The sequence below is a fragment of the Sorex araneus genome, chromosome 5 (assembly GCF_027595985.1).
Source record: "Sorex araneus isolate mSorAra2 chromosome 5, mSorAra2.pri, whole genome shotgun sequence".
NCBI lineage: Eukaryota > Metazoa > Chordata > Mammalia > Eulipotyphla > Soricidae > Sorex > Sorex araneus.
The window spans coordinates 84,011,476-84,038,760 of NC_073306.1; the positions used below are offsets into that span (position 1 = coordinate 84,011,476).

At 63.2% G+C, this 27,285-nt stretch overlaps 1 protein-coding gene across 3 annotated transcripts; it reads left to right on the forward strand.

Annotated features, from left to right (window-relative positions):
* MEF2D (myocyte enhancer factor 2D) lies at positions 1 to 27,010 on the forward strand. 3 transcript variants are annotated; one of them, XM_055137915.1, is made up of 12 exons: positions 1 to 345; positions 12,237 to 12,417; positions 12,934 to 13,137; positions 14,026 to 14,163; positions 14,948 to 15,158; positions 15,256 to 15,312; positions 16,662 to 16,852; positions 17,143 to 17,163; positions 18,064 to 18,193; positions 22,829 to 23,057; positions 23,270 to 23,576; positions 23,754 to 27,010. In XM_055137915.1, exons 2-12 carry the CDS (start codon positions 12,364 to 12,366, stop codon positions 23,763 to 23,765), a joined length of 1,554 nt encoding a protein of 517 aa, XP_054993890.1. In that variant the 5' UTR covers positions 1 to 345; positions 12,237 to 12,363; the 3' UTR covers positions 23,766 to 27,010. The 3 variants fall into 3 exon arrangements, with proteins under 3 accessions (XP_054993890.1, XP_054993892.1, XP_054993891.1); XM_055137917.1 differs by lacking the exon at positions 1 to 345 and adding an exon at positions 6,358 to 6,380; XM_055137916.1 differs by lacking the exon at positions 1 to 345 and adding an exon at positions 11,866 to 11,906.
* Positions 27,011 to 27,285: the final 275 nt, after the last annotated feature.

Here is a 27,285-nt window from a genome sequence, read left to right on the forward strand (position 1 = left end):
CCCCTCAAGCTAGGCTGAGCTGTGCCTACGTCGGCCTCGACTCCCGGGGGCTGGAGGAGTTACCTTTGGAGCCCGAAAGGAGGAAGGAAGCAAAATATCAACAACTGCCGAGGCGGCTCGGGCGCTCGGCCGCGCTTCCCCGCCTGCCCGTCGCCCGCCTGCCAGCCCCGCGCCCACGACGGGGGCCCAGGCCCCCCGGCGCCGCCCAGGGCCCGCGCGGACGCCGGCCTCATTTATTATTCCCCGCGCCGAGAGCTGCGGCTTCCTGGTGTGGAAGATCTCTCGGACTAGGGTCGCGGGCTGCCCACTCCCGGCCGTGACACCCCCCTTCTCCCAGCGGGGCTGGTGAGTAGAGAAAAATAACGCGCCTGCCGCTTTAAGAGGCCCCCTCCCCCACCCCGTCCTGGGCCCGGGGTGGAGGGTGGTCTCGTGGACCGGCCCCCCGAGAACCCCCGGGGATGGGGTGGCCTCCGCGGCCAGGGGGAAGTCGCGGAGCGGGCTTGCTTACGCGGGGGTTGGTGGGCGCTTTGCTGGGGGACTGTTTGTTTGTGTTGGGGAGTCGGCTGGGGGGACAAGTCGAACGGGCCGTGATTGCGGCCGGGGTCGGGGTCCGGGTGGGGATGGGCGGCAGGGGGCCGAGCACGTCTGTCGGGGTGACCGCGGCCTCCAAGGGGTCTCCGGTGACAGCCGGGAGCGACTGACATTTTAACAGCCGGCCCTCCCTCCCTCTCGCGGCTCGCACCGCCTGTTCCCTCCTCCTTGGCCCGACATGGTGCAGAAGGGGGCCTGGGAGGGCGGCGGAGGGTGGGGGCGGGGGGAAGCCGCAGCTGTTTGGGAAGCGGGGGAGGGAGGGGGACTGTTGTTCAGATGACACCCGGGCGGTGGGTTGGGGTGTGTGAGTGTGTGTCCGGGCCCCCCCGGGGTGCCCGCGGAGTTGGGACGCGGCGTGACCGGAGCGGTGGGCTGCCCAGACCTCCTGGCCAGCCTCGGAGACCCCAGACTTGGCCTGTCAGGAGCCCCAGCTGGAGAATCCCGGGCCAGAAGTTTGCAGCTGTTCAGCATCTGGGGGAGCGTGCGCCCACTTTTGCGCTGCACCCTTGGGAGGCTGCCCCGGGCCTGGAGTGGAGGGGTCAGGGAGTTGGGGGGCTGGGGTGGAGGGGAGCACTAAGGAGATGGAGCTGCATCTGGTTTCTCCTCTCCTTGTCAGCCCCTTCCGATCAGAGTTGGGTGGTAGATTGGAGAGCGCCCCCCCACCCCGGGGCTGCCACCCCCTTCCCCCACCCCCACTTGAGGGCTCCAGGGTATGGGCGTTCCTGAGGCCACCAGGCTAGGTGAGGTTACCCCCAAGCGTGCCCTTCTCAGGAAGGCCCTCAGTCCCACCCAAAGGCTGCACTGTTGCTGAGGGGGAGGAGGCTACAGTGGGTGGATCCAGAGTCCCCCTTCCTCCAGTCCAGCCCCTCTCTTGAGGGTTTCTTTCTGATAGGGTTTCTTTCTGATATTGCGGGTGGGGTGCCCTCCCCTCCCCCATCCCTTCAGCGGGTCTTCTAGGCACTTCAGGGCCCTCATGGACTATGGGAAGTTTGCCGGCTGGCGCGCGGTGACCTTGACTGCTTGGAGATAGGAGAGGAGCCCAGGCCAGCCCCAGACTGGGCTTTGGAGCTAGGGATCTGGTCCACCTCCTGCTGCCCCCACCCCAGACCCCCAGCAGGGGGACCCTAAGCATCCAGGGGTGCTTTGGAAGGCACATGTCAGTGTCCCCAGATGTCCACCCGCCTGTGGCCGCTGGTTTCCGCCACCCCAGGACTGAGCCTGGCTGTCCCAGCTCCCGCCCCACCGGCCTGGGAATGAATTTCCTTCCTGTGGTTTCCCAGCACAGGAGATGGGGGGTGGGGTAGGATCAGGGTGAGGGGAGCTGTGGACCCATTCACGGGCAGTCAGTCAGTGTGTGTGTGTGTGTGTGTGTGTGTGTGTGGTGGGGGGGTCACTGGGACTTGCATGTGGCTCACCTCTATGTGCCCCTACATAGGCAGTTGAACCTTTGGGTCGCAGTTGGTTACACTCTCTTTGTTGTCACCGCCCTGCCCCAGGACACACCCCATATATGTCTGTGTGTCCCTGCATGTGTGCCCACGTGCATTGGTAAGGGGAGGGGTCTCAGGCTTCTCTGGGGGGGAAATGGGAGCTTTCCCTCCCACTCCTGAAGAGGCCAGCGGGGTTGTGCTTCTTACCTGAAGTCACACAGCAGGTCTGTGTCTGAGCTTTGTCAAATCGCCACTCTGTCAGGCACCTCTTCACTGTCACGACAGAGCCTCGGAAGGAAGACAAATCGAGTCCAGGGGGAGCCGGGGCCCCAGCCAGGGAGCACCCTGGCACGTGTTGCGGGGGGGATGGGCAGGAGAGGTGGGACTCAGTCCCTACTTGCTGTCTGGAGCGGTGCTGGGGACTAGGCAGGTTGGCAGCCTCTGTCTGTGTGTGCCGTCTGACCTGAGGGCCCCTGTGCTCATCTCTTGGCCGGGAGGGAGGCTGGAGGATCCGCGCGCCCTGGCTGCTGTTATATAATCTCTCTCCAGCAGGTTTGACAGAAAATCTTTCCTAGAGCTTTCCTGGGAGTTGGCGGCAAGGGGGGGGAGTGGTGCAGGGCAGCCTCCCCAAGCTGGGGGCTGAAGGCCTCTGGCCCCGAGGGGCTCTGCCCTCCCCTGCCCCCCACAGGAGCTTGCCTGGAAAGGCCCCTGTGCGCTGGGTGGCCCTGGCCTTCCAGCGTGGTTCAGGGGCTGGGATCTCAGTGCTCCCGAGACCCCGGGAGGTTGGGGGGACATGTGCCAAGCACTTCTGATCGTGGGGGGCTGGAGGGCATGGGGAGTCAGGGGAAGCCGGGACTGCTGGTTGGTGGTGGCCTCTCTGGAGGAGGTGTTCTGCCTGGGGGAGTGGTAGAGGCTGGGCATCGGGGAGGCTCCGAGGTGGCCCAAGTCAGACTCAGACTCTGGTCTGTGGCGCTCTGGTGGCAGGTGAACCCCACCCCGGGGACCATGGCGGGGCCTCTCCTGGCTCCCCAGGGCCAGCTGGTGTGAGGTGGTCCCCGCCTTGACCGGGAAGGAGGACGGTGGCGGGCAGCAGCACCTCCGCGTCCCTGTAATCGCAGGTGGCTTTTATGAGCCGGTCACGGGGCTGCGTCCGGCCGGCCGGCCAGCCCTTCTGTCCCAGTTTGGGGACTTACTCATGGGGGCGGGCGGTGCTCAGTGTGGGCGCGGGGCTTGGAGGCTCTGCCTCAGGAGGAACTTGCCTGTGTTGGCTGCCAGCCGGCCAGGGGGCACTGACGCGGGCCCCTTCTCCCGGGCCTGCGGGCCTGGGGCGGAAAGGCCTTGAACTTTGGCCTAGTGAAGCTGGTGCTGTCTGGCTCCTGGAATATTTTTCTTCTCTCCTCTCCCCTGCCAGGGAGAGTGTTGCACAGGGTGCCTGTCCTGGGCTGTGGCAAAGCTGGGCGAGGGCCCTACCCCCAAGCAGGGTGTGTGCCAGGGATGCTGGGGCCCGCTAGCCTGCCCAGATGCCAGGATGTGTGGTGTGGGCACGGGGAAATGGAGACACCCCCGGAGCAGCTGCAGTCCCCCGTGGGTGAAGGGGAGCCAGTTGCAAAGATGATTAAAGGATTGAAGGCTGGGGGTGCTGGGTGCTAGAGTGGCCAGTCCGTGGGGCCTCAGCCGAGAGTGGGCAGTCCTGGCTCTGGCCCTCGGAGGGCAGACCAAGCCTGGGGCCTGCTTATGAGCCGAGCCCCAGAGGCCCCTCCTGCCTCTCTCCCCTAAACGGGGTCATGCCATCTGCCCACATGCAGGAGTGTCCCCCTGAATACCAGGACTCTGTGGCTGGCCTGCTGGTGGCATTATCCCTGGGGAGCAAGGCCCGCTGAGGCCGCTGACATTCCGGGCCAGCTCCCTGGCTGGAGACGCTGGTCTGGGTTGTTGCTCTGGGCTCTTTCTGGGAGCCAGCCATGTGCCTGGCATGTCCTGCCGGGCTGGCCGATGTGGAGATGGGGCTGCTGGTGTGGGGGCCTGAGGTTCAGCCTCTGCTGCGGCCTAGTGGAGAGATGCTCTGAGCCACGGGGGGCCGCACGCAGGTGGGAGCCTGTTTGCTCCTTTAAGCTCTCCCTCCTGCAGGCCCCACGCTTTGGGCCTGGTCACTGGCCCGGGCTAGGCTCCCTGAGGGCCCCTTAGAGTGGGACAGACCAGGCAGGCATGGAGAAGAGGTGTCTTTGTTGCTCCCTCCGGAGATTTCGTTGTCAACCGCACCCCTGCTCACCCTGATTCCTGGTGTTGGAAACCATAGACTTGAGTTTTGAGACCCCTGGGGACCAATGGAAGCCGCTTCCCGTGCGAGCACTGTGGAGTGTTGTGTGGGCCGGACCAGTGCCAGGTCATGTGTTTTCCCAGTGGGTAGGTGTGGCTTTCATCTGGGTTTAGGGGGTCCTTCCCCGCAGGTTGGGTCCGGGAAGAGAAGGGCACCCCGTGGGATGGAGCACTGTGGCAGGAGGCCCCAGGAGGGGTCTGTCTGCAGGGACAGTGGCAGACCCCCAGGGCCTGTGAGCACCGCCTAGAGCTGAGGGAGGAGAGGCCAGGACATGGGGTTGCTGGAAGGAGCGTGGGGCCGCACACAGCCCCCCCCCCCGCCACTCCTTCCCCAGCCTCATCTCCGACTGGGCGCTGCCAGTGAGCTCATGTGCTGCCCGCAGAGGGGTGTTCCACCAGCTGGTGGGACCCCGGGGGAGGGGTGCTGGGGGACCCGCCCACCCCGTGGTGACTCCTGGTCGGGAACCTGCCCCCCACCCCTGAGTTCCTGTGTCTCATTCCTCTGGGGCTCCCCGTCCCAGCAGCCAGCTCGCACTTGGGGCTGAGGCTGGAGAACAGGGAACAAGCAGGGCCGGGCAGGGGGGCTTCGTCTCTTCGGGGAGCCCAGGCCCTGGAGAGGGACAGCAGTGAGCTGTGCAGCCCCCCTCCTTGGCCCCTGTGTCCTCGTCTTCTGCTGAGTCCCCCAGGCTGGGGCCCAGGCTGCCTGGGTGGGGACAGGTGTCCTGGCCCAGCTGCCACCTCTTGTCACCCCCACCTGTCAGCTAGGGGGCAGGGGACGGGAGGAGCCCGGCCCCTCACCTGCTCTCTGGGGGGACATGAGGCGGGGGAGAGCAGGCGACACGTGGGCTCTCCTCTGAGTCGGGGGTCAGAGACGGCGACCCAGCCCAGCGGGTGGGGTGCTGCTGCTGGACCCCAGAGGGGCCTTAGCTCTGGGCTTTCAGGGGCAGGGAGGCCGGCCGGCCTCGGTGAGGAGCAAGAGTGACCTGGGGGCCAGTGTAGGCTCTTGCCTTCAGCAGGCGCCCACTGCCCGCCCAGGCCCCCTCTGCCCAGGCATCTCCACCTCACCTGGCGCCTGGCCTGCAGGCAGCTAATCCTGGAGAGCTGGCGGCTGGCCGCCTCTTTGGGGCTTAAAGGCTGCCCCTCACGTGGGGGGTGCCCCCGAGCGGCCCCTTTAAGCCCCAGCCACCCCGAGGTCGTGGGGGATCTGGGAGGATTTGCTTCCCTGATTGGATTGGCCTCTTAGGGGCGCCTTGTCTGACCCGCCACCTTCCGTCCCAAGTGTCCCCCAGCCCGCCCTGCCGCTGCCTCTGGTCTGTGAGTTACGAGGATTGTGCTGTCCCTGCTGGGGGACATGCTGTGCCCATGGTGGCCTCTCCTCCACCCCCAGGCCCCCAAAGCCAGGGCCACCTACACAGCACCTGGCGATGCTGGGGATAGAGCTTGGGGCTCCGGTGTCCAGAGGCGATGCTCCAGCCTGCGGAGCCTCTTCCTGGCCTGCCTTCGTCCCCGCTTCCGGGGCAGCCTCTCCTCTGCTCTGAGCATCAGCCCACCAGGCCCTGGAGCCAACGGCTCCCTGGCTGGGCTGCCCCCAAGCCCCAGCTGCCACTTTCACTTCTGTCTCCTGAGACCCCAGAGGGAAGTTGGGTGGGGCGGTGGAAGGTGACACAGTAACCGTCCCAACTGCCCCCACCTCTTGTCCGCCGAAGGTTTAGATGGCTGGACCCCTGCTCCGGCACCCGAGACGGATTGTCCAAGGCTGATTGTCGAGACGGCAATGGGCTTGGGCCACAGTGGAGGGAAGGCTCGGCCAGGCCCAGCGTGCAGGGCAGGACGCGCTCCTGGGCCTGGCTGGTTTCGAGTGGGCGTCTGTGGCTCTGTGAGCAGGTGACTTCCTCTGAGTGGGACTCCTCTCGTAGGCAGGGGGTCAGTCTCTTTCAGCCTAGGGTTGGGGTGTTGTGCTGGGACCTGTCCTCTTTCTGAGAGGAGCAGCCTCTCAGCTTGGCTGCTAACAGACCTCGGCCCAGATTCCGAGCCCCAGGACTGGTGAGTCCTCCCCGATCCTTGTACCCTCTGAGCCTGTGGCACCAGCCTTTCCCCCTCCGTCCCCTCCATGCCCTCCATCCCCTCCATGCCCTCTGTCCCTTCCAGCCCATCCAATCTCTTCTTTCCCCTCCATTCCCTCTGTCCCCTCTGACCCCTTTGTCCCGCCTGTCTTTCCATCAACTTCTGCTCTTGGAGCTTTGAACTGGGGGAATCAGTGGTGGAGCCCTGGTCTGTGTGAAGCCCTGGGTTTCATTCCTGGTCACACACACACACACACACACACACACACACACACACACACACACACAATGGAACAAGAGGCAGAGTGGAGCACAGCCCACCCACCATCCTGCTGTTGCCCTCCTTGGTGCCGAGGATGGGGACAGGGCCTGGGGTTTTCTCCTGAGGAGCCCCTACATCTTCCAGTTGCAGGGGTGTCTGCTCTCAGCTCTCCTTCCCTTCCCCCCTTCATTCCTTTCTCCTCGCTTCTCTCCCTCACCTCCCCTCTCCCAGCTCTCTCTTTCTCCTTCCTCTCTTTCCTCGGGGGCTGCCCAGTTGGGGCGCGCACACACACACACAGCCCCCTTGCACAGCTTTCTTACTCAGCATCGCCCCGCACCCCTAGGTGAGAGTGTTGGTCCCACTGGACGGAGACGACAGCTCTGGGGGGGGCAGGGGCGGGGGGATTGGAGGAGGAGCGAGTGCTAGAGGGCTGAAGTGCCAGCAGACCCACTTGGGCCCCTGAGTGGCCAGGCCCTGGAGTGGGAAGCTGAGCCTGCTGGAATAAGGTCAGAGACGATGCAAATCCCCATGCAAATGACGGCGGTGAGTCATGACCGGTGGGGCTGCTGGGATGGACGTGAAGCAAGGCTGGGGTTTGGGTTCCAGAACTGGCACCACTTGGAATCGTGCCAGTGACCTTGGGCTGGTCACTGCCCAGTAGATCGAAGCCAGAGGCCCAAGCACTGGGGCCTGATTGGTGTGGCAGGTGAGCAGGGGGCTGGGGCGAGCGAGCATCTGCCTGGTGGGCCCCCACTCCTGTCGCCTGCTGCCTTCCCGGTGAGGCTCAGCGAGCACCTCCCTCTTCATCAGTCCCTTCTGCGTTACCTCCTCTGTCACCTCTCCTCCATGGTCTCTGGGCCTTCTGCGGAACGTGGGGGCTGGGCCCAGGCTGTCTGCCCGTGCCCGCTGTGCTGGCGTGGCGGGGGTTGGCCTTGCTTCCCTGCCTGTGGGCTGCTCTCCTCCCTCTGCCCTTTCGTGGGGCTTCTGGTGCCCCCCATTCTTCCTTCCTGAGGAGGTCCAGGACTCTGGGTGTTGGTGGGCTCAGGGATGCCTCCTGTGGTGCAGACACCCTGGCAGCCTCTGCAGCAAGGGGGGAGCTCCTGGGCAGGGCCAGGCCCAGGAGAACGGGGAGGGAGCTCAGCAAGGGCCCAGGACAGTTCCCATCCCCAGGGAGCCCCCTGCCCACACTGGCTCCCCAGCTCACGACAGGGCGACAGGGCGGCCCTTCCTGTCCCTTGCATGGAGGTTGAGGCACGGATGGACGCAGCCAGCCCCTGCCCCAGGTCTGCCTCTCCTGGGCTCTGTCCCTCCCTCCCCCAGCCGCCAGTCCCCCCAGGTCCCCTGTCAGTGGGTTAAAATTAGCTCAGTGCCCAGCTAAAAATAGCCCCTGCCCAGCCCTGAGGCTGCTGGGCTGGGGGAGGGGTGTCCCTGAGGGAGGGAGGTGGCGGGAACTGGGGTTTGGGCCGGGAGCCTGCCAGGCAGGACTTTGAGGAGTGCTGGCCTGCATGCTTGAGAGCAGCCCAGGGTGGGGGCCTCTGTGCCCCTGGGCGGGCAGGTCAGCCCTCACCCCCTCCCTCCGAGCAGGGTCTTTGGGGCTCAGCTCTGAGCAGTCGAGGGGAGGGGTGCAGCCGCAGACCCCCCAATCTGTTCTTGACCCCACCCCCAGGGCTCCTCTCCCGGGCTGTGGGCTGGGTGGGAGGTGGGGGCAAGGCCACGTGCCGGCCACCCCGCTGTCCCCTCCGGCCCTCTTCCTGTCTGTGCCTGCCTCCGCCCCTGCCGCTTTTCCTGCACGTCTGTGTGTCTGTCCCCCTCGGCCGCCCCCCCTGCCTGCCTCACCCACGCCTCCTCCCTCGTTAGTGAGCAGGCTGCTTGAGGCCGCCTGACTGTGGGGGTGACAGGTGGATGGGATTGTCACCCCCTCCCCCAGCGCCTGCTGCTTATTCCGTGCCCTGCAGCCCAGCCGCGGGGAAGGGGCGGGCGCGGAGCGCTGACAGCTGTCTCCAGGCCTCCCGCCTGCCTGCCCGCGCGGAGGGGGCTGCAGGAGAGCGCCCCTCCCCCTGCCCAGCCTCTCTGGGCAGGTGCCCCCGGTGCCCCCCAGGCTCGGGTGGGGAAGGGCAGGGCCGGCCTCACACCGGAACTGAGGGCGCCAGCCTGAAGCCACAGCAGATCTGAGTGTCTGAGTGTCTGGGGAGTCTCAGGGAGTCCAGGGCCGCTGGGCGCTGCCCCTCTTGGGGGGGGCTCTGAACTGAGACCCCCTGGAGGGCATATTTTGCATCTGATTTGCACGTGATTTGCTTGCAGAGACAACCCAGAGGTTCCTGTTGGCTCTGTGGTTCAGCTGTGGGGGGGGGTTTGGGAGTGACTGGCCTGCAGTCCTGAGTCCCCCAAGGTCCCTGTCCCCTCAGTGCCTCCTCCTCAGGGAGTCCCCCTGCCTCTGTCCTTTCCAGGCCTCTTCACAGACTGGGGCCACGTGGCCCCCAGAGCTGGCCCAGCGGCCACTGCCCTTCCTACCCCTGCTGTCCCCACCACCACCACCCCCAGGCAGCCTCCCTGCCTGCCCTGAGACTGCTCCAAGTGGTGAATCAGAGGCATAGGCAGCCGGAGCCTTGGAGGGGACATTTGTGCACATCGAAGTCTGCCAGCCCACAGGCAGGACTGGGCTGGCCCAGGGTCATCCTGCAGAACGCTGCTCTGTTCCACCCCTTGCTCGCATGGCAGCCAGGATCATCTGGGAGGACTTCTTGGAGGAGGAGGAGCAGACTGGAAAGGAGGACGGGTGGGGGCGCCTCAGAAGAACAGACACATCTGCAGAGCAGGTGGCCGGGCAGAGGGTTCTTTGAGGCAGGCCAGGTGTGAACCCCTTCTTCAAAGTCATGTTCTCACCCGAGAGCTTCTAGAAGTTGCGGCCTTGGGGCCTGCAGGCAGTAGGGTCTGGGCCCAAGCTGTACCCTGGAGGACTGGGCCAGCAGGGGCAGCACCGTGGGCAGGGGTGTGGGCATTTGGACTTGGGAAAGGTGCTCCAGACCCTCTCGACAGGGCTCTGGCTTCAGGCCCTGACTGCCCTGCCTTGGTGGAGGACGCTCCTCTCTCCTCAGCCCTGATCTCTCTTGCATCCCAGCTCCCCCAGCATGAGGCGGGGGTGGGGGGGCGGTGTAGGAGATCAGCCAGGGAGCTGGTTGCCAAGCGACAGTTGCCCGAGCAACCCCATCCTTCCCATCTCCATGTGCTCGGGGCTGCTCCTTAGAAGACTTCAGAGTCTCCCCCTCTGCACCAGCCCAGCCAGGGGTGAGGGAGTTGGGGAGTGGCGGGAGAGGTCGGCAGCGGGCGGGGGGGGGTAGGGTCAGCTGGGGGTGGGCAGAAGGAGAGCAGCTGGTTCTGATGTGGGACTTGTGGGAGTTAAGGACTCATTCAGCCTGAAATCACCACCAGCCTCTATGCCCAGGCCCCTGGGTGCACAGACACGTGGCCCCTGCCCTGGGAAGCTGCTGTCAGCCACAGGGGCCAGGCATTAGCAGAGACCCAGAATGTCACTGGTGATTGTTGTGATAAGTGCCAGAGAAAAACAGAACAGGGTACCCTGAGAGTGAAAACTGGGGGAACCAAAGGCATGAGGCAGATTTGCAAGAATGCTGCCTGGGAGGTGAGCAGAGCAGAGAGGGCGCTTCCCAGCAGGGCACGGGGCTGGACAGACGGCACGTGTCAGCACGAATCTGGCAGGTGTGAGGATGGGAGTGGGTGGGAAGGCCGACGCTAGTGGGGTGCAGTAGGGGCTGCATTTGCCGACCCACCAGCCCCAAGACTCCCTCTCTACAGTGCCCACTGCCCTGCCACCCCGCTGTGGAACTTTGGCTAATGCTGGGAGCAGGGGCCAGTGTCCCTGGGCTAAAGCCTTTGCAGTGCGTGGTCCGCTGGTCTGGATCAGAGGCAGGGAGTGGGGTATGCGCAGTCCTTTCAAGACTGGAGCAGGTTCTAGTTTATCACAGGGTTTTGCGGGGGGGTGGGGGAGCACTGGCCCAGAACCCAGGGCGCACCTTAGGACAAGGCAGAGGGCCCTGAGGAGAGGGGGGAGGCAGCCACGTTGATTTCTGGTTGTTTGGTGGGTTTTTTTTTTTTTTTTTTTGGTCACTTCGGCTGTTCTCGATGCGGTAGTAGGGATTGAACCTGGGCCTCCCACTTACAGAGCCTATGCTCAGCCTGTTAGCCCCGCCCTGGCCCTGTGTTGTTTTCTGAAAAGGCCCACACAGAGCAGAGGTCCTTTCCTCTGGAGCTGGGGCGGGGAGGGGGCACCCCAGAATCCCCACAGCCTACGAATCAGTCCTGGCGCCCAGGAAGCCAAGATTGAGCTTTGACATCTGCTATGGCACCTTGGGGGCCTCAGTGGGGGTCAAGCTGAAAAGAGTCCTGGCAGATAGTCACTGGTGGGGGTGGGTGTTGAGCAGGGGTTCACCTGTGCACACACCCCTGACACCTCAGTGGGGCCTGCGGGGGTGGGAGCCCCTGCCTGTGCTCTGCTGGGCAGCTTCTGGGGCGGGGGGGGCGGGGGGGGGGCAGCGGGGCTCTGCTGACAAGAGTCCAGGGTCCTGGCTTTTTGCCTTCCTGCTCTCCCAGAAGGCTTCCGCAGTCAGGGCTGTTGGGGTTGGGGGTCACCTAGTGCTTCCCTCATACCTCCAGCCCCTCTCTCCTCCCCTGGGTCTAGACTGGACTGCCCAGCCTATTTAGGCACTGCCCACACCAGGCCCTTCTCAGCCCATGCCCTGCTCCTTCCCCACTGCCTCTAGGCCTTGGTGGGTGTGTGGCCACGAGGTGGGGGTGGGTGGGTACCCTGGGCCACATCAGCAGGCCCTTAGGGTCTTGGGAGCCCCAGGTGATGGGTGTGAGGTGCAAAGTGGAGGAGCCAAGACAGACTGGATCCAGCCTTCAGAGCCGGGCCTGTTCGCTCACGTGTGGTCTGTGGGAGACGCCGGATGGTTTGTGAGGCTGAAAGATTGTTGTGTGCTTTGTGTGCATGTGTGCGTGCTTTATTTTTGGACCACGCCCAACAGTGCTCAGGGGACCCCATGGTGTTGGAGATGAAACCTGGGCCTCCTGCGTGCAGCTGGGAGAGCTCTCCGGGCCTCTCTCGTTGGGCTCTTTACAGAAACAAAGCCTGCCTCTAGTCTAGAGAGCAGGCTTATCTGTTTATTCCTAGGCAGCCGGGCCCTGTTGTCCAACCAATTTTCAGCTGGGGCCCGCTACAGAGGACAGGTGAGGACGTTGGGGTTCATGTGCCAGGGTTCCCCGAGCCAGTGTGAGGGCCTCAGCTGTAGCCAGGGGTGCAGAGCCTGCCCCAGCCCTGCCCAAGCACGGTCCTGCCTGCAGCCCTGGAAAGGAGAGAGAGGGATGGAACAACCCCCGAGACTTAGAAGCCAGACCTAGAGCTTGGGCCTTGCTGTGAGGGTGTAGTGGGAGCCTGGCCCTGAGCGACTCCCAGCCAGCTGAGGACGGGGCTGAGGTGCTGCCAGCCTGCGGCTTCAGGGGTGCCAGGAGCCTGGCCTGGGGCAGGGCTCACAGCCCTCTCTTCCGCCTGCTTCCCAGGCTGTGCAGTGTCCTGCAGACCATGAACTGAGCACTGGTACCAGACTGTTGATGAGCACAGTTTAAGGCGTGCAGAAACTGCCACCCAGCAACCTCCCCGCCCCCAGCACTGAGGATCCCCAAGAAGATGGGGAGGAAAAAGATCCAGATCCAGCGAATCACTGATGAGCGGAACCGGCAGGTGAGGTTCTGGATCCTTGGGGGTGTGGGTGGGAGCTGCCCTGTACCTGCACTCCTTCCAGCCACTACAGGAGGGCTTCCTGGAAGAAGGGGTCTGGGGCGAGGGGAGAGACTTAGGAAAGGGAGAGTTCCCATTTCCTGTAGCTCCTCATAAGCTGGTGTCCCACACTCTGAGACTCATCTGCCCTGAAGCCGGATGAATCTGCCCCTACCCAGGGACAGGCCTCCAGGGCACTCCCCTTTCTGCCCCAGGAACCCGCTCCTTCTTCCTGCCCGGCGGGCAGAGCCGAACAGTGCGTACCTGTGGCACAGCCCCTGCACTTTTTGTGCCTCTGACATCCCTGCCTGCGGGGAGTTGGCTTGGGGCAGCATCCCACGGTTGGCAGAGATGCCGGCCTCTTGGTGTTTCTCAGACTGGGGGCTCGTGAGCACTGTGTGCCCCCAGCGAGCGGGTGCCCGAGGCAGGGCTGGGTCCCGCTGCCTGACGGAGCCCTGCCTGGCTGCCTGCCCCCTGCAGGTGACGTTCACCAAGAGGAAGTTCGGGCTGATGAAGAAGGCGTACGAGCTGAGCGTGCTGTGCGACTGCGAGATCGCCCTCATCATCTTCAACCACTCCAACAAGCTGTTCCAGTACGCCAGCACCGACATGGACAAGGTGCTGCTCAAGTACACGGAGTACAACGAGCCGCACGAGAGCCGCACCAACGCCGACATCATTGAGGTGCGCGGCTCCGGGGGGCGGCAAGGGGGCTCCTGGGCGTGGCAGGGCGCCGCTGCTCTTACCCCCGCCCGCTGCCCTGTCCCTCTCTTCCCGTTCGGGGCTCTTCCTTCCTCCTGTTCCCCGCCCTCCTGCCTCCCCTGCTCTGTTTTCTGCACGTCCCCCGAGGCTCCATTGTCCTTGCCACGGACCAGCATAGGGCCCTGGACTGCAGCTCTGGCCTTCACTGGCCACGTGGCATGGGCAGGTGGTAGAGCCCGGCCCACGTGGCACCAAGTGGGGCCTGAGCCTGCTCTGAAGGGTGTGGGGTGACCGGAGTGGGCCCTCCCGGTGCCTGCCTCTCCCCCTGAGGTGTCTGTGCCTTTGGGGACAGAAGTCGTGTCCTCAGGGAGTCCCAGTCTGCTACCTGGGCCGGGGCTTGAACTGGATGTGGTGGAGATGCACGTGCATTTCGAAGACAGGTCAAGACTGGGAGGAGGTGGGGTTCTAGAGAGCATGGAGACGGTGACTTTGGCATGACTCCAGCCCTGGTCAGAGCCTTGCTGGCCTCTGGGTGGAGGCAGGCCCCTCAGCTGGAGCCGAGCACGTGCAGAGAGCTGCTTTGCCTCCCCGCTCAGTGCTCCGTTTCTGTCTTGTCTGTTTCTCTGACTCAGTCCGCCTCCCCCGCCCCAAGCGGGCCCAGCCCCTTCACCCTGTACCTTCCCCACCAGGAAGCTCTCCCTGTTTACTCCCTGGGTTTGGTCCCCCTGTACACGTCCCCTGAATTCTGACGCCTCCCTGCACTGACCCATCTTCCCACAGTTCCCCTCCCCCCAGGACCCTTGGGGCGGGGTGGTGGTGGTGGATGGTGGAGGCCCCCCTGACGCCTGACGCGTGGTGGTGCGGTTACAGACCCTGAGGAAGAAGGGCTTCAATGGCTGCGACAGCCCCGAGCCCGACGGGGAGGACTCGCTGGAGCAGAGCCCCCTGCTGGAGGACAAGTACCGGCGCGCCAGTGAGGAGCTGGACGGGCTCTTCCGGCGCTATGGGGTGAGCCCCGCTCATACTCTCTCTGTGGCCCCCTCCGGCCCCTTCCCCCCAGGCGCTGCACAAGAAGCACAGGGAGTGTGAGAGCCCCGAGGTGGACGAGGTGTTTGCCCTGACCCCCCAGACGGAAGAGAAATATAAAAAGATAGACGAGGAGTTTGATAGGATGATGCAGAGTTATAGACTGGCCGTGAGTAGTCGCATGGAGGAGCAGCTCCCTGCCGTGTGCATGGTGTGGCTTCGCCTGCCCAGACGGGGTTTCGCGCTGCCCCACTCTGGGGCTGCCGGCGACCGCTGCGGAACCCCTGCTCTCGGCCGTGGTGAACCCGGGAGCCTTGCTGAGTCGAGTTGGCAGCGGCCGGGCGCGTGCGTGTGTAGCTGACGGCGTGCGCCTTAGGTGACAAGGGGACGTAGAGAAGGGCCCTGAGTCCAGGCGGTGCGGGAGGAGGCCCCCGGGCCTGCTGTGACCCAGCCGGGGAGGCACGAGGTGGGTGAGGCCCCGTGTGTGCAGGGACAGCGGGGACGCTGTGTGTGTGAGATGGGCCAGACTCTGGGCCTCTAACCCGCCCCCTGTGTGTCCTGCCTGGCTGAGGACTAACCACCCCCACGAGGGGAGTCCAGGGGCCTCTGCTTCCGGCTGCCGGGAGCAGAGCCTGTTCTTCGGGCAGGGGCCAGAGCCGGACCTCAGAGCAGCCTCACTAGCACCGGGCCCTGTGGGAGCGCCCGGGCCGCACAGCCTCCAGGACGGAAGAGCCCGCGCCTGAGCCTGCCTCTTTCTCCCCTCCAGTCCACCGTCCCGGCCCCCAACTTCGCCATGCCCGTCACGGTGCCCGTGTCCAACCAGAGCTCCCTGCAGTTCAGCAACCCCAGCGGCTCCCTGGTCACGCCCTCCCTGGTGACGTCGTCCCTCACAGACCCCCGGCTCCTCTCCCCACAGCAGCCAGCCCTGCAGAGGAACAGCGTGTCTCCCGGCCTGCCCCAGCGGCCGGCCAGTGCGGGTGAGCCGGCTGCCGGGACCCAGGGCCTGGGGCCTCCCTTCCCAGCCACGGCGCCAGCCCATCCTGGTCACTCAACGCACTGTTGTTTCTTTTCCAGGGGCCATGCTGGGGGGAGACCTCAACAGTGCGAACGGAGCCTGCCCCAGCCCTGTTGGTGAGTGGACACCCCAGCCCAGGGGAGGGGCGCAGGGGACACAGGCCGTTGGACTGGACCAGCTCCTCTGCTGGACCGGACCCCTGTTCTCTCCCTGAGTGGGGGGGTCCGACTGAGAGGTTCACTCTCACATTCACACTCAAGGGAGCCCTCACGCTGGGGACATGCGGGCTCAGGCACCCTCATGTACATAAGCCATAGGGCCGAGGCTGTCCTCCAAGGCCGCTGCCAGCCCCTCCTGCCCTGTGCTGCTGTCCGGCTGGTGACTGTGACTTCGAATGTCACCATTGACGTCACCCCGACATTCCTGCCATTCCCGGCATGATCTGGGAATGGGGATGGGGGCGGCCGCACGCTTCCAGGGCAAGTGTGCCCTCATGGGACAGAGCAAGGTGACACTTGTGTCTGTGGGCGGCCCCATGTCTCTGGGCTTCCGCCTGCCAGCTTAGTCTCGGGTGCCTTGTGATACCTCCTTGGCAGTCACTGGACGCCGGGCACAGGAGGTGGGCGCGTCCCTTCCCGTGTCCATGGATACGGCCGGAGGAGGCCCATGGGCTATGAGGACCCAGCACGGGCATACACATAAGGGCCTGGATGAGTTTCTCTCCAGCCTCGTGGCCTTGGACCAGTCATTCCCTCTCTGCCAACCAGGCCTCCAGGGCCCCTTTTGGCCACAGGGCTCGTGACACGTGGCCTGCCCTGCTCAGGGGTCAGTCTGCGGGTTAGATGAGATAATGCGTGCGTGACAGCTCTGTGTAGACTGCAGTGTGTGGAGCAAGTGAAGAAGATAGTCATTACATGTGTTATTACCAGCCTAATTATGGTGGTGGCTGCCGCTCAGGCCCGTCGCCGATAACAGCCCTGCTGCAATGAGTGGCTTGGCGTCCCCTGGCTAGGAGCCCCTCATCACATGTTGACAGGCGCCGTGGCCCCCCCATTCATGGGGAGAGGCACAGTCCAGGGGGCTGATGGCCTTGGTGGTCCCTGTTCTCCCTGAACCTCCGGGGCTGCCACGTCTCTACCATGGACTCTGGTAGTGAGGGGCTGCGCTTTGCAGATGGGAGGAGGGCAGGGAGAGGCGTGGCTGGGTGCAACCCCTTGGTCACTGCGGTTTCCATTTCTGGGTCTGCCAGCCTCAGCTCCCGTCACCAGCCCCATGGCACAGAGCTCAAAGCTGGGGGGCCGGGGAGGAGAGTGTGGTCTGGGAGCTTAGGGCGTGCCCCTCTGTTCCCCAGACAGGATGGCCTTAGAGAGAAGCCAGAGAGCTGGGCTCCCGGTCGAAGCCCGCCTGTGGCTCTGAGGGGAGCTGCAGGCCACTGCTGGGCCTCACTGTCCTCTCTCCTCCCCAGGGAATGGCTACGTCAGCGCGCGGGCTTCCCCTGGCCTCCTCCCTGTGGCCAATGGCAACAGCCTAAACAAGGTCATCCCTGCCAAGTCTCCACCCCCGCCCCCCCACAGCGCCCAGCTGGGCACCCCAAGCCGCAAGCCTGATCTGAGAGTCATCACTTCCCAGGGAGGAAAGGGGTTAATGCATCATTTGGTGAGTGGGCATCCCACCCAGGGGCCAAACGGGGGCTGCTCTGGGGGCTGAGTGGATGCAGCTCTCCATGAGCGCCTGCTTCCTCCCTGGGCAGAGGGGTGGGCGAGCAGGGTCTGTGCCGGGCGAGGGGGTGGCAGGGGCAGGAGCACTGCTGTCTCGCAGGGCACACAGGCAAGTGCCTCCTCTGGGACCTCTCTCAGTGGGGACCGTAACGCTGGGGAGGGCGGGGACAGGGATGGATGGGAGACCCGAGACTCACCTCCCCCCCTTGGTTTCATTTCTGCTCCCAGACTGAGGACCACTTAGACCTGGTAAGTGACACTGCGCCTCGTTTGCTGTGGCTTTCAGCTACAGGTTGGCCATTGGCCCTGATCCTTGGTCGTCCCCCGCACCCCCGCATGGAGTGTGTGCCCTTCCGCTCACCTCCCTGGTGGCGTGTGTTGGGTCAGTTACTGGTCCAGGGCCATGGTCAGTGCCAAGCAGGACCCAGAGGTGTGGGAACCAGGAGGGGTGACAGTTGGCTGTGCATGTGTGTGCCTGTAGACACAGGGTGTCCTTCCACTCCCCATGCCCCGGGCCTCAGAGGCCCCATCTCCACATATGTCAGGAGGCTCTAGGTGGGGGCCAAGGGCTGGACTTCCACCCTCTGAGGGCACTTGGGCCCAGCGCGTGGGTTCTTGGAAGCCAGAACAGGGGTCTGTCTTGGAAGGGGGCCAGGCAGCTGAGCCCCCCGATGGTCCTTGGCAGGTCTGGCCTCTGCCCTGCCTGCGTCCTGCATGCACCCCGTCTCTCCTGCCTCCCCGACACACACACGTCAGGATCCCTCCCAGCCAGCCAGGGGCCAGGGGCTCCCCCACCCCAGCTCCCTGACGGGCGGCCAGAGAGGCTGGAAAAGGCAGGCGGGCTTTGGCGGCCAACACAGCGGCAGTTTCGGCCCTAGCGTGGCGTTGGAATAAACAAGTGACTCAGCGGCAGATGGAGCCGACAGCCCCACGCACGTGTGTGCGTGCACACACGCAGGCACACGCCACGCCAGAGACACTGCTGGCATTGCTCTGGGCGTGTGGTGCCGAGTCTGGGGGGAGGCGAGACTGCAGGGGGCGTGCTGGATGGCACTGCGGTGGGGGCGTTGGCATGACCGCGGCTCGGTGCCTGGCCTGCATTCTGCAGACCCCTGTCGCCCCCTCCCAACACACAGTTTTCTCCCACAGAACAACGCCCAGCGCCTTGGGGTCTCCCAGTCTACCCACTCGCTCACCACCCCAGTGGTTTCCGTGGCGACGCCGAGTTTACTCAGCCAGGGCCTCCCCTTCTCCTCCATGCCCACCGCCTACAACACAGGTGAGTGTGCAGGTGTGTGACCTAGGTTGGGAGTCTGAGGAAGAACCAGAGCGGACACAGGAGGTAGCTCTGGGGAGGCCTGGAGAGAGGGAGCTCACGCTTTGGGGAGCCCCATCTAATGAATGTTGCCACATTCAGCAAATAAAAAATACTTCTGTTTAAAGTTGAATTTTAGATTACAAATGACTAATATTTAGGGGCTAGGGAGAAAGTAAGACTCTTGCCTTGCACTCGGACAACCTCAGTTTAATCCCTGGAACCAAGTAGGGTCCCCCGAGCCCATCAGGAGTGATCCCTGAGCGCAGAGCCAGGAGTAAGTAAGCCCTGAGCACAGCCAGTTGTGCCCCCCTGCGCCCCCAAGATATTCAGCTGAAGAACATCCTAAAGATGTGCTCCTGCTGAAAGGTGACTCATCTTTCCTGAAATGCACACTGAGCAGCCTTGAGTGCTGGTGTGGCCGCACAGAGGAGGGGCCAGGCTGGCGGGCCTTCCCCGAGGAGAAGGAAGGAATGCAGGGAGAGGCCTGGGGCTGAGGATGCCAGAGAACAGCCCCGGGCAGGCAGGAAGAGGGCAGAGGGAGGGGTCCCCAGACCATTGGCTTGGCTGTGGGGTCCTGATGGGGAGAGAGGGGAGGGAAGGTACCAGGGGTGGGAAGGCCAAGAGTCCCTTGAAGACGTGAGAGAGTCTCTGGGTAAAATCCAGATGGGGCAGCCCATGTCTGAGGCCCCCACTGCCCTGCTGGCCCCACTCACACTCCTAGGAGTGCCGCTTACTGCCGTGCTGCGTGGGTGGCTTTCGGGGATGGCAGGTTTCAGAGTGTGTCTGTGGCCTCCGGCTCAAGAGACCAGGGTCCCCCCCAAGGGCCTGTTCTGTGGTGGGGCAAGCAGACTGATCTGCAGAGGCCTCCACATCTGCCCAGACCCCTGTTCCCACAGGCAGCCCTGCTGCACTACCTCTTCTCATGGCAGGCAGGCACCCTGCCCCTGTGATTCCGTCCTCGACATGGGAGCCCCCCAGGAGGCAGCCAGCTGGAGGCTGGAGGAACTGCTGATGGGAGGGCCCAGCTCTGGTCAGCCTAGACATGGCTGCATCGTGACAGGAGTCCTTGTTCCATGGGCACACCCATGGGTGTGCCTGAGTGTGCCCGTGAGTGCACCCTTCAGTGCCTGAGTGCTCCCGTGAATGTCCCCATGAGTGCTTTCAAGTGCTTTCTTGAGTGCTCATGTCTGAGGTTCCCAGGGTGTTCTTGCCCTGTGCTGGGCCACATCTCCTCGCTTCTGAGTGCTCCCAGTGCCTATGAGTGCTCCCATGAGTGTTCTTGTGAGTGCTCCGAGAAGTGTTCCCATGAGTGTTCTCCTGGTCACCCGTGAATGTTGCCGTGAGTGTACCTGTAAGTGCTCCTGTAAGTCCTCTTGAGTGCACCTGTGAGTGTCCATGAAAACTCCCACAAGTGTCCATGAGTGCCTGTGAGTGCTCCCAGGAGGGCCCAAATACTCATGAGTGCTCCCAGGAGTACCCACGAGTCTACCTGTGAGGATTCCCATGAATGTGTCCAAGAGTGTGCCCTTGAATTCTCCTGTAAGTGCTCCCATGAATGTAAACTGGTGAGTGTGCCTGTGTGTGCTCCCATGAATGTGCCTGAGTGCTCCCATGGTGTGCCTGTGTGTTCCCATGAGTGCGCCTGTGTGTGCTCCCATGAGTGTGCGTGAGTGTTCCCATGAGTGTGCTTGTGTGTGCTCCCGTGAGTGTGCCTGAATGCTCCCATGAGTATGCCTGATGCTCCTGTGAGCGTGCGTGTGACCGTGCCTGTGTGCCTATGACTATGCCTGAGCCCCTGGGATAGGAGGTGACACGTTCTTGGGCTGTGTCAGGAGGGTTCTGCAGATGGCTGCACCCTTGGGAGCAGCTTGCTAAAGGTGTGGAGGTGCTGGGCAGCAGGCCGTGCACACCACTTTGGGGGCGCCATCTATCTGGGGACCAGTCTGCGTTCCCAGCTGTCTCTGAAGCAGCAAGAGGGAAGCACATGGTGTCAGTGTCAGGCGGGGAGCCTGTGGGCCAGTGCCTCAGCCCCGAGCGGGCAGGAACAGCTGTCCGTCTCCGAGCCGCAGGCCCTCCCGGGCGGGTTCTACCCCTGCTGAGCAGGAAGAGGGAGCAGTAGCATGTGTGTCGGAGGTGGGAGTGGGTGAACAGAGCCCCAGAGCACCCACGGGACCAGCTCAGGTACTGGCCAAGCCTGACTTAGGGAGGCCCACACCTGGCCCCAGGCTGGCTGGGGTCACTGAGGAGCTGTGAAGGGACAGGCAGATGGCTTGCAGGCCCTCCCCTCCCAGCCCGGGAAGCCAGGGTGGGGTGTGCAGGGAGTAGGGTGCCAGGCTGCTCGTTCCCAGCGAGTGATATCTGGGAAATCGTCTGCTCGAGCTCTGCCTTGGGAGAACCAGGGTCTCGGAGCTCCAGAGACCTTGTGCCACTCGGCCAGTGGGGCGCCTGGCCATCTCTAGGGTGGGGGTTAAAGGGAACTTTAAGACGAGGCATGGGGCTAGGGAAAGAGTGCAGTGTGCAAAGGGTTTGCCTTGCACATGGTCAACCTGGGTTCTCTCCCCAGCATAGGTCTGTTCCCTCTGAGCACCTGTAGGAGTGATTCCTAAGTGCAGAGCCCAGAATAAGCTCTGAACAAAGCTGGGTCTGGCCCCCAAACAAAGAAGGCCTGGGGTCTTGTCTCTTTGCTTGGGGGGGGTCTAGGTTTGAGTACCCAGTGGTACTCAGGGATCACTCCTGGCTGTGCACTGGAGATCAAACCAGACCCAGTGGGTTGGCTGTGTGCAAGGCCAGTGCCTTCCCCGTAGTCCCGTCTCTCAGGCCTCCAGGCCTGGCTCTTGTCGGAGCTGCATCATTGTCTCCCTCTGTGGCAGGGCAAATGCCTCCAGCTTACAGCTTGTGTGGCAGCTGCCTCATGTGTCTGGTGGCAGCAGGGGACCCTGCTTCCTCTGCGCACCCCCCTTGCCCCCACAGCTGTGTGGTTGATGTAGGCAGGATGGGGCCTCAGCTCAGGGGCACAAATGAGAGACTTGTCCAGAGGCGGGCAAGTGCTAAGTGGAGCAGGCCTGAAGGGTGGCCAGGTCTGACCTTTCTTGCAGTACAGAGGCAGAGCTGGGTGAATGGGCATGTGGCCCCACCACAGTGCAGACACGGTCCCTGGGATGTCCCAGGCAACCTTGTTCGAGCTGGCAGTGCTCTGAGAGTTGTGAGGCATTGTGTGGTGCTTAAGGTTCCATGGCCGCATGCACCTGATCCGGACTTCTTTGTCAAGACACTTGCAAGAAGACAGTGATCACCCACTCTTGGACTTCCGCCTGTCCGAGCCAGGCCAGCCACTGCTCCCCTGCACCTCTTCCTTACAGTCCTGCTGGGCAGGGCGGTGGCACAGCACTGGCCCTGTCTGGGACTCTGCATGACTGTGAGTCTGCAGGAGGCTGGTGCTGGTGGTCCTATCATCAGCCCTGCTGTGCTGTTCACCTAGCAGTGGCCAGTGACCACAGTCCCTCCCTTTAGGAAGATGTGGAGAAATGACAGACAGATCAGGCTTGCCTATTGGCCTTTTGGATTCCTTCTTCTTTTTTTTTTTTTAACTTGCTGGTTTGGGGGCCACTGCAGTCCTCCATGAACCCATGAAGTAGTCCCAGCTCTGTACTTAGGGGACCTTGGGGGACCATGTGGTGTTGGGACCGAACCCTGCATTGCATGCAAAGTCTGTGTTCAGGGGCTGGAGTGATAGCTCAGCGGGTAGGGCGTTGGCCTTGCACGCGGCCAACCCGGGTTCGATTCCCAGCATCCCATATGGTCCCTCGAGCACTGCCAGGAGTAATTCCTGAGTGCAGAGCCACTATGTGCATCGCTGGGTGTGACCCAAAAAGAAAAAAGTCGGGGCTGGAGCGATAGCACAGCGGGTAGGGCGTTTGCCTTGCACACGGCTGACCCGGGTTCGATCCCTGGCATCCCATATGGTCCCCCAAGCACTGCCAGGAGTAATTCCTGAGTGCAAAGCCAGGAGTAACCCCTGAGCATCGCTGGGTGTGACCCAAAAAGCAAAAAAAAAAAAAAAAAATGCCAAAAAGAAAAAAGTCTGTGTTTAGCCCTTTGAATTCTCCTCAGCGCTCTTCTTTGGACTGACATATGTTTCATTTGTTTTAGTTTTGGGGCCACACCTGGTATGCTGCTCAGAGGCCACTGCTGACAGTGGTTTTAAAGAAGGATCTTAAAAAGGGGAGGAGGGCAGAGCGATAGTACTGTGGGTAGGATATTTATTTGCCTTGCACTCAGCCGACCTGGGCATCCCATATGGTCCACTGAGCATTGCTGGGTGTGACCCAAAACATTAAAAAAAGGGGGGGTGGGGGACTGGAGCAGTGGGTAGGGCATCTGCCTCGCGCATGGCAAACGAGGCTTTGATCCCCAGCACCGCCAGGGGTGAGCCCTGAGCTCCGCCTAGTCTGGCCCCAGACAGACAGATGTGGCATAAAAGCCAGCCCCCTTCTCAGACCCCGTGTGAGCCACAGCCAGGCCTGACTCAGTTCTGTGACCAGCGCCTCTCCCAGGAGCCCCTGCGGCCCCCTCAGTGCCCTCTCCTGACCCCTGCAGATTACCAGCTGACCAGCGCCGAGCTCTCCTCCTTACCAGCCTTCAGCTCTCCAGGGGGCTTGTCACTAGGCAGTGTCACCGCCTGGCAGCAGCCCCCACAGCCCCAGCAGCCGCCGCCGCAGCCCCCGCAGCCCCAGCCCCAGCCGCAGCCCCAGCAGCCGCCGCCACCACCGCAGCCGCAGCCGCAGCCGCAGCCACACCTGGTCCCTGTGTCTCTCAGCAACTTACTGTGAGTCCCCGGGCAGGCGCTGCCTCCCACGGGGTGCCCTGTGGGAGGAGGGGGTCCCGACACCGGGCAGAGCGGAAACTAACGTGTCTCCCTTCTCTCCCCACCCTCGGCCCTCTCACCTCTCCCGTCTCCGTCCACTGCCCCCACTCCTGCCCACCCTGTCTGTCTGCCCTCCCACCCTCTGTTTCCCCTTCTTGCTCCCTCCGCTCCAGCCCGGGCAGCCCTCTGCCCCATGTGGGCGCTGCCCTCACGGTCACCACCCACCCCCACGTCAGCATCAAGTCGGAGCCAGTGTCCCCCAGCCGCGAGCGCAGCCCCGCGCCGCCCCCGCCAGCAGTGTTCCCCGCCAGCCGCCCTGAGCCTGGCGAGGGGCTCAGCAGCCCGGCGGGGGGCTCCTATGAGACGGGGGACCGGGATGATGGCCGGGGGGACTTCGGGCCCACGCTGGGCCTGCTGCGCCCGGCGCCCGAGTCTGAGGCCGAGGGCTCCGGCGGGAAGAGGATGCGGCTGGATACCTGGGTACTGTAGCTGCACCCCTGCTGGTACCTGTGGCACCCGGACACCCTGCCCCCAGCCTCCTACCTCCCGCCCTTCACCCCCCCGCTCGGAGCGGGCCCCAGCGGGAGAGGGGAGTGGGGTGCAGACCCCAGGCCTGGGCCCCCCTCACACCCGCCTCTCCATCTCCTCTCTTCACAGACATTAAAGTGACGGTCCCCATCCCCCCTCTCTGCCTCCCTGACGAAGAGTTGACAATCTCACCGCCCACCCGCCCTGCCCCGGGCTCCTCCCGCTCGCCCCCACTCCCTTTCTCGTGCTTCGTGTCCTGTTGACGGTTACGTTTGTGTATAATTATTATTATTATATTATTATTATTATATTTTTTTTAATTTGGATTCTCGCTTTGGAGAGGGCGATGCTCCATCCCCTCTTTCTGCACCCCCCCGCCGTTTTCACTGGCTGGGGGGGGCTCTTTTTTGCGGGAAGGGGGTACACTTTGCACGTTGTACACATATGCTGCAGGAGGGGGGGCCCGATAGGCCTTTGGGAAAGGACCGGTGCCGAGCCCTGCATGCGGAGCCCTCCCACCCCATCCCCCAGATTGAGGGAAATAACCAAAAATCTACCAAACAGCAAGACCCCCTCACACACCCCAGACCGGAAGCCCGGGGTCCCCTGGATGGGCAGGTCCGCGTTTCAGGATGGGTGCGCCGAGTTTCTGCTTCTGGATTGTTCCTGGAGCCCTGGGCATGCGGGCTGGAGGCTCCCGCCAGCCCCTGCACACCAGAGCCCCAGGGTGGGCGGCCACGAGGGCCACCTAGGGGATGGAGGCCCTGAAGCACACTGAAAGAAGACAGCCATGAGGAGGGCTGGGGAGGGCAGGGCCGGGCCAGGCCAGGCTGGGCGCTGGGCCCCCTACCTGGCGTGCTCCCCCAGACGCGCAGTGCAATAGCCCCCCGCCCCTCCGCCTGGTGTGGGGGTCCGGGGAGGAGCCTTTCATTGTGGGGCCAGTGTGGGCGGGCTGTCCCTTCCCTGCACGCACACGTCCCCAGGAGTGGGTTTGTGGTGGGAGGAACATGGCCGGCCTGTCCCCCACCTCCCTCCCAGACCCTCTCCCGCCCTCCTCCTGGCTCCTTCCTCTCCTGACCCCACCTCCCTGCTCTTGGCGCCCTCATTGTCTCGCTACCTCCTGTCCCACCACCCCAGGCCGGATCCCACCTTCCCTCTTGGCTACTGTAATTGTAAATAGCAACCTTTGGAAACCCTTAGCAGTGTAACAGTCCAGGAAACTGTTGGTTTTTTTTGTTGTTGTTGTTGTATTGATATGAAATGAGATTCTATTTTTGTCAAAGTATATTGTAATAATAATGACTCAAACGGCCCGTACTGTACAGACAAGATTCTTCTGCTGTGGTTCTTGCTCCCCGCCCGCCCCTCCCAGAATCTCCCCCTCTCCGCTGCCTCCCCAGGGGGCTATGGCAGTGGGGGGAGGTCCTGAGACCTAAGGCTGGACCGCAGATCAAACTGGAGGGGGCAGGCCCCCAGCCTACTCCCTGTAACCCACCCTCAGGAGCCCGGTAGGAGGCCTAGCAGGAGGGCAGGAGGATGAAGGGCCGACGGGTGGCATCTGTGTCCTCCTTCACAGGAGCCTGGCGCCCAGTTCGGGAGAGAGAGGCAGACATGGCCCAGCTGTGCAGTGGGTGACTGTCGTGGCGCACTCTGATGGTGTAGACAGGGCGCAGGGAAGGACTCGGCAGCAGAGGGGGCTGCGCCGGAGTCTCCTGAGGGCAGCCAGCGTCTGTCTGTGTGTGTGTGTGTGTGTGCACGGGCACCTCTGCGGGGCCGTGAGCGAGTTGGGTGCTGAGCTCAGAGGGACCAGCGCCATCCTGGCTCCCTGACCGGCTGTCCGCCCATCCCCTCACTGTCTCCTGCCAGCCGGGGGACCTGCTGCTGCAGTCAGGGCATCTAGCCATTGCCCTTCTCCCTTCTCCTTTCAGCCCTCCTTCCCCCTCACCCCCGGGGGCGCCTCACACGGCTGCCCAACCCACACCTCAGCTCCCTCAGGTCCCCCTCTTTACCCACCCCAGTCCCAGGGGAAAGGCCAGTTCCTCTTCCTAGCTACAGCCTTGGGCCCGCTGGGCCGTGGGCCTCCCAGCCTGCCCTGCACCCCTACACCCCTCCCCAGTGAGCACACAGCTTGCCCAGCCTGGGGGCATTTGGTCAGGGCCCAGAGAAAGCAGGGTATGGCCCTTGCATGTGCGCATGCACCCCGGAACCTGGCACATAGTTGGCACTCAGCTGCTGAGCGGGTGTCTGGCTGGATGCAGGTGCTCAAACAATGCAGAACGACCGGCCGCCCCTTCTCAGGCTGCTCCCGCCTGCCGGCCGGGCCCCCCACCTTCAGCACGGGCCCCGCCGCTCTCGGTGCAATATTCTCCAGGTCTCCCGCAGATCGCAGCGGCAAACCTGGCTTTCGATTCCCATGTGTGCATGTGTGTGTATGTGTGTGTGTGTGTGCGTGTGTGTGACTTCTTCTCTTTCCCTGGGGACAGGGGGCGGTCTGTGAATGGATCTGTGACATTTCTACAGTTCAGTATCCCAAGGTTCCTCTTAGGGGTCGGGGCCCCTGGGAACCCAGCCCTCAAGTGTGGACTTCATTTCTTTCTCTCACAAGCCAAATTTGCCTCCACCCACTCCTTCCTCTGAAGAACTGGGCGCTTGCCAAAGTCATCACTGGAGTTACCCACTGCCCCTCCCCTCCCCAGGTTCCCACAGATTATGGGGACAGTGGGTCAGAGGACCCCCCTCCCGCCAGGGAACACCCACTTCCCTGACTGCTCCCCACCTCGGACAGGAAGGAAGCAATGCACCTTCTCTTGCTGATTATTTATTTGTTTGGAGAGACAGAAATGATGTAAAAGTGTATCTAGAAATATCTATATATATTTTTAACTGACTCTGGAATCCCCTGGGGTGGGGTGGGGTGGGGGGTGTGTCTCAGCGTTGAGGAGGGGTGGTGACAGGGAGCCTGAGCCTGGGAATCAGTTCTCCCCTCTGCCACCCCCCCAGCCCCGGTCGGAGGAATGGGGCGTTTGTATGGAAGTGGGGGGCTGGAGTGTTACATGGAGAATCTGGATTCTCTGTCTTCCCCATGCACATGGCGCGGGGGAGAGCAGTGGGGGACAGGCCATGGAGGCGCCCCACCCCCGAGCCCGACAATCACCCACACTCCGGGGCTCCTCCTGGGCCCTGGGCAGGCGACTCCCAGGTGTGTGGCTGTTGATTCGTTTTCAATATTTTCTTTTCGTGCTGTACGGTGATGCTTTCTTAGTATTCTACACAATAAGAACAGGCAAAGTCCTCGAGATTCTTATGAGTTTTGTTTGAGAACTCTTTCACTATATTTGTTGTAAAGAGGTTTACTATTAAAAGAAAAAGACCACACGTTTGTGATACTTGGGCTCAGCTTCTGGTTTCTTGGGCGCCGTCGGTGGCTGAAGGGGGAGGAAAGGAAGGGCGGAAGCCTCCCCCAGGGCCTCAGGGCACCTGTGGGGAGGGGCCGACAGGAGACCTTTCTCCAAGACAGGCAGCCCCCGCGTCCACTGAGGACTGCTGGAGGGAGAGATGCCAGGAGACCAGAAAAACAAAACAGCACCCAGGATGTTGGAACAGGATGGCAGGGCACGCACAGTATGGGGGTAGGGCGCTGGCCTTGCACGTAGCCAATCTG

Coding starts and splice junctions, on each gene's coding strand:
- MEF2D (XM_055137915.1), top strand. CDS start 12,364: ATGGGGAGGAAAAAGATCCAGATCCAGCGAATCACTGATGAGCGGAAC. Junction 15,159..15,255: donor CCAGCGGCCGGCCAGTGCGG/GTGAGCCGGCTG, acceptor TTTCTTTTCCAG/GGGCCATGCTGGGGGGAGAC. Junction 17,164..18,063: donor CTGAGGACCACTTAGACCTG/GTAAGTGACACT, acceptor TTTCTCCCACAG/AACAACGCCCAGCGCCTTGG.